The following is a 10,788-nucleotide window of genomic DNA, read 5'->3' as shown; positions in this document are numbered from 1 at the left end:
TGAGGATGAGAGGATAGATATGATATGATGAGTTTATTATTGCACCTAACACTTTTTTATTATGGTTTCAAAATTTTAATTGTTTTTTTTAAACAGCATTATACAGATTTTCAAAATAATAATTTTAACACAACAACAAGATTCTCATTTAAGTGCTAAATTTGTTATTATCCTTGATTTACAGAAAAACACGTTATCGTTATTTAAGGGTGAGCTCAATGTGAAGCAAACATTCTGATCTTAATCGATAACAGAACTACAAAGAGATAAATTAATCTAAATTGTCGATAGTTAATTAGTTCAATCCAATTAAGTTAATAGACAACTCATAAAAAGTCAAACTTGAAATATTATAATGTCAAATTAATTGTCTGATCGTCTCAATTCATTATTATCTTATAACTTGAGGACCATACCTTATGTGCAATCTTTTTTTTCAGCTTTAGTTAAATTGTGTGGTCCTTCTCAATAGTTATCATCAGCCATCAGAGTACTACGTCCCCTAAACAAATCAAGAAAGTGACACTACAACATTTTTATTTCATCCTCAACAATTTTATAAAGTTGGTGCTCCAAGTTTCCTTACTAAGAAAAAGAATGACACATTAGATGTATAATCCTTTCTCAAAAGGTTAAATCTTCAACCCCAAGACTCGATAGAGCATTTATGTGGATGTAAATCACGATAACTTAATGGTTCAACAGATATGGTCAAATGTCGTTGGGCACAAGATCTGCCCGCTTTGTGCATAATCCCCACACTACTGTCGTTGAACCTTGGTTTATTCTCTCAAATACTGTTTACTGAACCATTAAGTTAAGCCCGTGTAAGCCATTAGATGTATAATCTTGTTATATTGATTAATTTCACATGTAAGTATTAGAAAAAATATTCATTTCGATCTTAACCAACGTAAATCAACTAATGAAAAATTAAAATATAAATTTTAAGTCAGACTCTTGAAATAACTAACAATTTATGATTTTAAACATCTTTCTTAAATCTCTTCAATATCAATCAGCTACACGAATATTAATTGCATAGCTTCATTATTGAGTCTTGGACCAAATTCATTAAAAACATTAAAGAGAATGAAAAATGTAACATTAATGTGTTACTTGAAATTAGAAGAAAATTAATTTGTATGAAAGAGACAATGAATAATTGAAGAAAATATCCTCAAGGTTTGAAAATGACTTTGGTTTACGAGAAAATTCACAACGCTATTTGGAGGTGCGCTCAAATATATTTGGGTGAAGTCTGTCTTATAATCCTAGCTGATAAATGATCACAAGGTGCACTCAGGTGCATTCTAGGTGAAACCCGCTTTGTAACCCTAGTTGATAAAGGACCACAAGATACTCCAACCCCATTATGTTGTGGAACCGTGTCCACCTTGCAAGGTGGACATGGTTCTATGTTCATAATTACTGAACTATATATTCATAATTATAAAGCTATATATTCATAATTTTTGAACTTCATATTCATAATTATTGAATTCTATATTCACAATTACAGAAATCTATGTTCATAATTACTGCACTATATGTTCATAATATAAAGTTATATATTCATAATTTTTGAACTTCATATTTACAATTATTGAATCTCTATATTCATAATTACAGAGTTCACAACTCTATGTTCATAATTATAGAATTATATGTTCATAACTTTTGAACTATATATTCATAATAATGAACAGTTTTAGAACTGTGTTCACCTTGCAAGGTGAACACGATTCCACAGCATAATTTACTCCCAGGTGTATTCTAAGTAAAGCTCACCTTATAACTTTGATCAACCCAAACTAAGAAGATCAATAAATAACTCCAACAGAAAATAAAATGTAAAACCTTACAGTTATCAAATTAAATGTCGAACCAACTTGATTCGAGGTTTCTCGTTTCAAAATGACTTGACATTCAACAACTATGCTCTCACTCTCATCTTCACCGACAAGAACGCCGTTGATTACTTTGATGACTTGCTAACATCCTACATTAGATTACTCAAAGTTGGTCTTTGAAAAAATTAAGGTTGATAATGACTATTTCTTCAAAACATTAATTATTATTTTCTTGACTTCAAATTGTGTCAAATAGCTGTTATGTCTTGGTGCCAGGCATTCTTAGTTCACAATTTACATCATTGAATTGAACAAGGGCTTTTATACAAATGTCTACTATCTACTATATATATATATATATATATATATATATATATATATATACTAATAAGAGCCCAATAGAGTTAGGCCTATAATTGGTAGAAAAAATGGCGGTCACAGATTTTAATCAAATGAATGGCTCAGATTGATTAAAAGATTGATCAGATTTAAATTTTACACTAAATTTCCTAAAATACCCACACACCGTTACTAATTCCGTTAAAATTTTAAGAATTGCCGTTAGTTCACCGTTAACTTACTCATTGATTTCAATAAAAAAAAAAAAAAGGTCTTAGGTTCGAACCTCATCCCAATCAAAGTTGGCATAATTAGTACTCTATTTTACTCTTATTAAATTATATAAATAATAATTTAGTAGTTACAACAAAAAATAATATATATGCATTTCTTTAATTTAGAATTATGTGTCCACAATGCCTTTATTCAAAAAAAAAAAATTATTCATTATCAATAAATTAAATAAGAGAAATAATTTTATTAGTTATATTGTCTTTATTTTTCTTCAATATAAAAATTCTTTATATTCAAATTTATTAATTGATTATATTCGCTACATTGTCCTTACAATGTCTTTATTCAGTGAAAAAAAATTATTAATTATCAATAAATTAATTAAAAGAAATATTTTCATTAGTTAAATTGTCTTTATTTTTCTCAAATGTAAAAATTTTTACATTCAAATTCATCAATTGATTATATTCACTACATTATCTATTATGTTTTTTGTGCACTATTTTTCTAATTAAATATCAAAGTTATAATACAAAATAATGTTATATATTTATTTACCAAGTATTTTATTAATACCATGAAAAAATTAAAAAATATATAATTAATAAAGTCAACCATATTAACTACTTTGAGAGATTTTGTGACAAAGAGAGTATTCAAATCACACAACAAATTGAAGTGAGAACTACCTCGCAATGTCCTTGTTTGACAATCAGCAGTTAGCGGATTATACTAGCGGATTTGACCAGCGAATTTATTTAATTATTAACATTGGGTAGAAAAAAATGACCGCCAAATTATTAAATCAAATGAATGGTTCATATTGTTCAGGTTATAATTTTTTTCTTTTAAGATTTTCTAATTTATCCTTAATTATATGATTATCCATTTAACTTTTCCGTTAATTCACCGTTAGTCTAATTCTAATATTAAAGTCTAATATAGAATTATAACTACACCATTAATCTAATTCTAATATTAAAGTATTAATAGAACTTAACCACAAATCTTAATGTCGGAATCTCCTCAAACAATATTAGTATATATTTAATATTTTATGCCCTAATTTTTATGTGTTCTCCCTTATGTCCCGTATTTGGTTTTAACTATACATATACAATTATTTTATTGACAATTATAATCAATCTTGATTATATTATCTTGCATTTGTAAACTGAGAATTACCCGAACTTAACCCGCACGGGCTTAGCTCAATGGTTTAGTGGGTAGTATTTGGGAGAAGAGACCAATGTTTGAACCTCGGCGGCGGCAGTGCGAGAATTATGTCCAAAGTGGGCAGATTCCTTGTGCGTATCAGCATTTGGCCCTGTCTACTGAACCATTGAGTCACCGTGATTTACAACTTCCCACAATGCTCTGTCGGGCCGGAGTCTGGGGCCCTGTCTACTGAACCATTGAGTCACCGTGATTTACAACTTCCCACAATGCTCTGTCGGGCCGGAGTCTGGGGGGCCCTTGGAGTTGAGGACTCAACCTTTGGGAGAAGAATTACCTATTTAAAACGCAAATTCAACCTTCAATTATCTATGCATGAACAATTTCAATATTTTTTTGAAAATGAACAATTTCAATATAATTCTGCCTTTCAAAAAAAATACTTTAAAGTACTTATTTAAAAAAAAAAAAAAAAAAAAAAAAAAAACATTGGGCATTATCCCAATCGCGCAATGCGCGTAAAAAACTAGTACTATTAATAAATGTCGTAACTCGTAGCTATAACGATTAACAAATATTAAGTAATTGCCTTTTAAATTCGTTTGACATCCATTAATATTATCTTTTATGTTGTTCATTTAAACACACTTATATTAAGTGGATCAAAATTAGATTGACCTACATCTACCACACTATAACTCTATAAGGCTACTAGGCTAGCTAGGTCATCGAAGCTATCGACAAAATTAACATGTAGATGCTAGTATGTCACGTTATAGGACTAGCCTAACCTATACATGCCACACTATAAGACTAACTAAGATGTCGTAGATGTCTGACTTATACCTACCACACTGTAAAACTAACTAGGTTGTCGTAAATGTCTGACAGAACTACCTTCCACATTGTAAGACTAGTTAGGTTGTCATAGCTGTCTCTAACTAAGTTGTCGTAGCTGTCTGACAGAACTACCTTCCACATTGTAAGACTAGTTAGGTTGTCATAGCTGTCTCTAAATAAGTTGTCGTAGCTGTCTGAAAGACTAGTTAGGTTGTCATAGCTATCCCTAACTAAGCCTTCCACATTGTAAGACTAGTTAGATTGTCATAGCTGTCTAACAGAACTACCTACCACATTGTAGGACTAGTTAGGTTATCGTAACTGTCTAACAGAACTACCACATTGCAGGACATAACACTAATTAGGTCGTTGTAATTGCAAGGCATAACACTAGTTAGGTCGTTGTAATTACGTGGCATAACACTAGTTAGGTCATTGTAATTGTCTAACAAAATTGACCAAACACACCCACCAATTTAGAGCTCATAACATCAACCCACCTTACTACCCATTATAATAATTATATATAAATGCTTTAAATGATCCAAAACATGAGCAAAGCAATAAACATGGCACAAGAAATGAATTTTATAGGCTTAAAACCATTTGAATACACTGAAATTTCAGTTTCACTACAACACATTACACATAATAATGTCCATAGACTAAAAGTTACAGAAGCAACACATCTAACAACACCAGAAATCATCTATGTCTCATTTTGGAGTGAAGGGGGCATATACCCCCAAGAAACCAAATTATCTACAGACATAAACCTAAAATATAAATATAGATGATGCAAATGAAAACATAGGTCGTTTGTCTTGTATACCCGAAAGCCGAAATATGGGGGTAGCCACTTCCACTTCGGTGTTTCAATGTGTAATGGTACATGTCCTCTCGTGACAAGGAAGCATTTTGAATTCATCAGTCAAAGCAGAGGTGAAACGAGTTTTAGTTAGACCACACATGGACCAGTCCAAGCCTATTTCCGGTATAGATCTCATTGCGCTCTTCATCGTAGTAGAGAGCTGTGATATCATCCAGGGCTTCCGCTACGCTGCTCCTAATTCTAGATACTTGGACTCGCTTAGATCTGCAACTTCTGCCACCACAATCGGCACTGCAATTGCAATTACTTGTGGTAATAGCATTGGTTGCTTTTATTTTGGCTAGGCATTTCCCCGTCAAAATATTGCTGATATTGATAGAACCAGCTGCTCAAACAGAAAGAAACCTATGTTAGAAACTAAGATAAAGTAATCTGGGACAACAGGAACGATCATAATCTATTCTTGTTTTGTTCAGGATATGTTCCATAAATGCCTAAATGTTGTCAATAAATATGTGCTAATAATCAGCCTGTCTTCCCGAACTTACCATTTCCTTCTGACAGAGGATCATCAGAATCAGCTTTGCAGTAGGAGATGATTAGGTCCTGGTCACTAGTAATGTAAATGTTGTTAGTATTGCAGTCTGGATGCCACAAAAGGTGATCCTCAAATGAAGTTACGAGCTCCCCACGGAAGTTCCAAACGGCAACTGTTCTGTTTCTGAACGTCAAGAATAGCTGGTTCTCGTACAGAAATATGAAAGCCGATGGTGTCATGAACTCGGTCCTACTGACTTCCGTCAGTTCAGAATTGCGGACCTAAATTTAAAAGTTGTTAGTTTTTCACAATACTTGTGGGTTGGAGAGGGGAAGGGGGGAAGGGCATTGCAGTAAATCACTCACGTCAAGAATCTGAAGATTCTCGTTTTCTTGCTTGACAAGTAGCTTTTCATTGAACTGTTCAATGAAGTCGACCTTCTTATTACGATGAAGCAGATGGTTGAACGATTTGAGAACAGTCCCATCCTCAATAGAAAGAATCTTTAGGGGAACATAGGCACTAGCTTTGGTAAATATCAACAGCATAATTCCTGGACTATTATTCAAAAGCACAGATAGGACATTAAATAGGCGAGAACACCACCAGTTGTGAACTTAGGATGTAACAGTAACATAGACGTCTTAAAGACCGATTCACAAATACAACACAACAACCAGTTTGGTTGGCGTGAGTGGCCGTGCACTCTCATCCCTTAAGAGAGGTCAGGAGTTCGAACCCCCTATCTTATGGAAAAACCAATCTGGCCAGCACTTTGCCCCTTAATTGGGCCGACCAAGTGCAAACCGGGATTAGTCCGAGTATGGTACGGGCTTAAAGATACCTCTTATAGTTAGGGCCTACTCAGGACACCTCGTGGTCTAACAAAAAAAAAGACACAATATTTATATATACATGCTTGGAGAACTGAAAGTTACATACCTGATTTTAATCTCTTCAACATTTTTATCCGATATAGAGTATAACATCGTATAATTCTTCAGGTCAAACACCTTGTATATGCTGATCAAATATAAAATTAAACTAATAAGCAACCAAGTATATTTTGTATATATAGGTCTCAAGTAGCAGATAGATGGGATTCTTTAACTAAGCATCTACCTATCCTGGGCAGAGTAAGTGAGTACTTTCCCATTTACATCATCAAACTCCACAAAACCAGGCCATTTTAACGACTCGGACTCAAAAAGAGCAAATCCAGCATCCGGTTTACCTCTTCTTATGTATCTAACATTTTCAAGAATGCAACATATCAGTAAAAGGAACAATATACTATGTACGTGATACGACTAAGCGATGACAAATGAAAGTGCATACTCAATTCTCGTGGTCCGGCACTTCAAAGAGCTAAAATTATCTGAAGCATAAACTGAAACAGTGATGAGAGAATCATTGTTTTTATTATAGAACAAACTCCGTATCACTTCATCCGGGCTGACATTCAGAAAACATATCCTCTTATTGGTCTCTGCATCAACAATAATAAAAGCATATAAGCCCCAATACAGTGTAAACATTTGGGAAAACCGAAAACATGTTTGCCCAAAAGAATTTAAAGAAAAATGAAACAGGAACGTTAAACAAAGATCAAGTAGCATTGTCTTACCACGGCTAAATGCTGCACAGACACCAGAATGTGCAAGAGCAAAGACAATATCACGTGCAGCAACTATTTCAATAATCTTGGATCTTTTCTTCAGAAATGGAAGTACCATGGAACAATGTCCTTTAGGATCATGAGTATCATATTCCTCCTGGAGCACATACACAATTTACAAGAATTGAATTAAACTACCACCGACAAGGGTATATGGGTCTGTCTGTTATGGAACATAATGTAGTAGTAAGATACTATGATGTATACAATACAAAAACAGTGACGATGCATGCACCTAAGTAAGAACAGGGAACTAATAATATATATATCTAAGTATCATAGCATTTGAAAGAAAATCCAAACAGAACCAGACGACTTACTGAACCCACCCTTTAAATCTTGCCCTACACCCACCACACAAAAATAAAATAAAAATAAGAAAGCTTATCCACATAACAGTAAAATCTACTCATTCATAGTCAAGTTCAATTGATTCTCTTCAAACTCTGAAACTATGAAAACAATTTCAAGATTATTCATGCACCTTAGATTCACAGTCCTTTCTCAGGATATTGTTCAAAGTTTTCTGGAACACCTCTATACTTTAAACAAGGGTTTCCTGGAACACCACTAAAATTTGAGGTCATCTAAAGGGGAAAAAAACCCCTTCTTTTTAATAATTTCCTCCTTATCAAGCTAAACCCATTATTTAGCTCAGTCTAATCTGACTATCACTCAAAAGATTCAGTCCCGGCCTTAACAGATGAGCAAGGAAATGAACTGAATTTGAAAATTTAAGAGAAAATAATAAAGCGAACCTGCAATCGAATGTTCCGAAATCGCTCTTGGGCATCGCTCATACTAAAAGCCCGGTCACGCTTCGAAGAGATCTCCCGCCTTTGAAGCTTCTTGACGCTATTCACGAACCCATCCATGCCATTACGCGGCCGCTTCTTAGCCACCACTCGCCGCCCGCTGCACGGCCTCGGACTCGCCGTTATTCTCCTCCCGTCCATCGCAAAATCCACCACAGCTGCCCTGCACGCCAAATTCCCAGAATCTACACCCTAACACGCCTGCAAGTGCAGAAAATTTGACATGCGCATACACTTATCAGCTCCGAAACTATCCTTCCCGGGCCCTGGAGACTAAAAACACTAAAACCCGTCTTCTATATAGTTTTCCAAGTGCTCAAGAACCCTAAATCCCAATAGCCAGATATGGAAAATTAGGGCTTTCTAGCCCACCCTTCGGAAAAGGGAAAAGAAACAATTTCTCCAAATGTATACGCCAATTTGTCCCCGTATAGTCTATAGATACGTAATCAACCAGGAATTTGAAAGGCAGTGAAACTGTGTTTCAGAGGAGACAGGAAGGAGCCGCGCGAGGGGCAAGAGGGGCCGGCGACACAAAGGGACCGTAGGGTGTATTTATGTCAATTTGGGGTAACATTCAAAGAAAATTTTTGAAATCAAATTTGATTTCAAAATCAATTTTAACGTTGCATTTTCATGCTACTCTAGTAAAATAACAATGAATAATGCTCCGTATAAATAGAATACTCGCGTGAGTAGAGACATGATTTTCGTATAAATAAAATTGTATGCATATTTGATTAGTAGTTGCTAGGGTTTTATACAAAGAGTAATGATAACACAATGAATCGAACACAAAAATTGGGTCCTAGTCCCCACCAGAGCATGTCGGTGCGCACAAGGAATCTCCTAGTCCCCACCAGAGCATGTAAATGCCGGTGTCGGTGCGCACAAGGAATCTCCTAGTCCCCACCAGAGCATGTAAATGCCGGTGTCGGTGCGCACAAGGAATCTCCTAGTATGTAAATGCCGGTGTATTCCTGGGTCCTAGTCCCCACAGAGCATATGCCAGTGCGCACAAGGAATCTGCCCAGAGCATGTAAATCACGGTGACTCAATGGGCTAGTAGGCAGGGCCAAATGCCGGTGCGCACAAGGAATCTGCCCAGAGCATGTAAATCACGGTGACTCAATGGGCTAGTAGGCAGGGCCAAATGCCGGTGCGCACAAGGAATCTGCCCACTTTGGACATAATTCCCACACTGGGCTAGTATGCCGGTGCGCACAAGGAATCTGCCCCCACTTTGGACATAATTCCCACACTGGGCTAGTATGCCGGTGCGCACAAGGAATCTGCCCAGAGCATGTAAATCACGGTGACTCAATGCCGGTGCGCACAAGGAATCTGCCCACTTTGGACATAATTCCCACACTGGGCTAGTAGGCATGGTCAAATGCCAGTACGCATAAGGAATCTGCCCACTTTGGATATAATTCCCACACTGCGTGATTCGAACCTTGGCCTCTTACCCCAAATACTGCCCACTAAACCATTGAGCTAAACTCGTGCGAGTTATGTTTTGTATTTTAACAGACTAACTCGTTAAACATATTAAGAACTTGTTTAACATGTTAATATTATCGTGTTAACTTGTTCACACAAAATAATTTAAGCTAAGAACCGATTTAGAATATCTAATTAATAGAGTAATAGATAAGATTAAAACAAATAGATAGTATGAAACAACCTATTTATCTATCTATTTTCTATACATCTATACATTTAAACAAAAGCATTTGTTGAATAAATGAAAAAATAAATTTTACCACTCAATACTACTTACATAGTTTTGAAGTCTTGTATGCAAAAGTGTGAAAAGAAAAGTGAAAATATTTTTAATTCATTGCTTGTGAAATAATATTTTGACTTAATTGGTTGTTCAATTTTTTTTACTCAAAAAAGTAACCATTATTATTACATAATCAATTTCCAACACAAATTTAATGTCTTCAAGACATTATTATTACATTACCAATTCCCAATGCATATATATATACTAGTTTTTTTTACGCGTTTTGCGCGAATGGGATAATGCTCAATGATTATTTTTAAATAAATATTTCAAAGTATATCAACGCAATATTATATCGGAGATGTTCATACATATGTAAATAAATATTGAATTTGTTTATTTAAATCGGTAATTCAAAATATATAAATGCAAGATAATATTTATTGAATTTTCTAATCGATATTTGGTAGTGGTAGTTTTCCCCTACATGTTTCATGCATTGTGAGATGTGTGTCGTAAGTTATCATGTGAAAGTATTGAACAAAATATTAATATTTATTATATTTGTATAAAATACTTGGTAAATAAATATATATATATATATATATATATATATATATATATATAATGTATTTTGTATTATAACTTTGATATTTAATTACAAAATAATGTAAAAAAAAAAAAACAAACAAACAAACAATAGACAATGCAGTGAATATAATAAATTGATAAATTTGAAGGTAATGAATCT

General features: G+C 34.3%; 1 protein-coding gene across 1 annotated transcript; it reads right to left on the bottom strand.

Annotated features, from left to right (window-relative positions):
- Positions 1-5,012: 5,012 nt before the first annotated feature.
- On the bottom strand, positions 5,013-8,886 carry LOC109179411. The gene is made up of 8 exons (XM_019328906.1): positions 8,249-8,886; positions 7,440-7,587; positions 7,151-7,301; positions 6,935-7,060; positions 6,755-6,835; positions 6,178-6,370; positions 5,823-6,093; positions 5,013-5,659 (listed from the first exon to the last, which is right to left on the bottom strand). The coding sequence occupies exons 1-8, from the start codon at positions 8,444-8,446 to the stop codon at positions 5,397-5,399; spliced, it is 1,431 nt and encodes a 476-aa protein (XP_019184451.1). The 5' UTR covers positions 8,447-8,886; the 3' UTR covers positions 5,013-5,396.
- Between the last annotated feature and the right edge of the window lie 1,902 nt (positions 8,887-10,788).

This window comes from Ipomoea nil, unplaced genomic scaffold (assembly GCF_001879475.1).
Source record: "Ipomoea nil cultivar Tokyo-kokei standard unplaced genomic scaffold, Asagao_1.1 scaffold0900, whole genome shotgun sequence".
Taxonomy (NCBI): Eukaryota; Viridiplantae; Streptophyta; class Magnoliopsida; order Solanales; family Convolvulaceae; genus Ipomoea; species Ipomoea nil.
The sequence above is the reverse complement of the archived record's forward strand: the minus strand, read 5'-3'. Positions and strand labels throughout refer to the sequence as shown.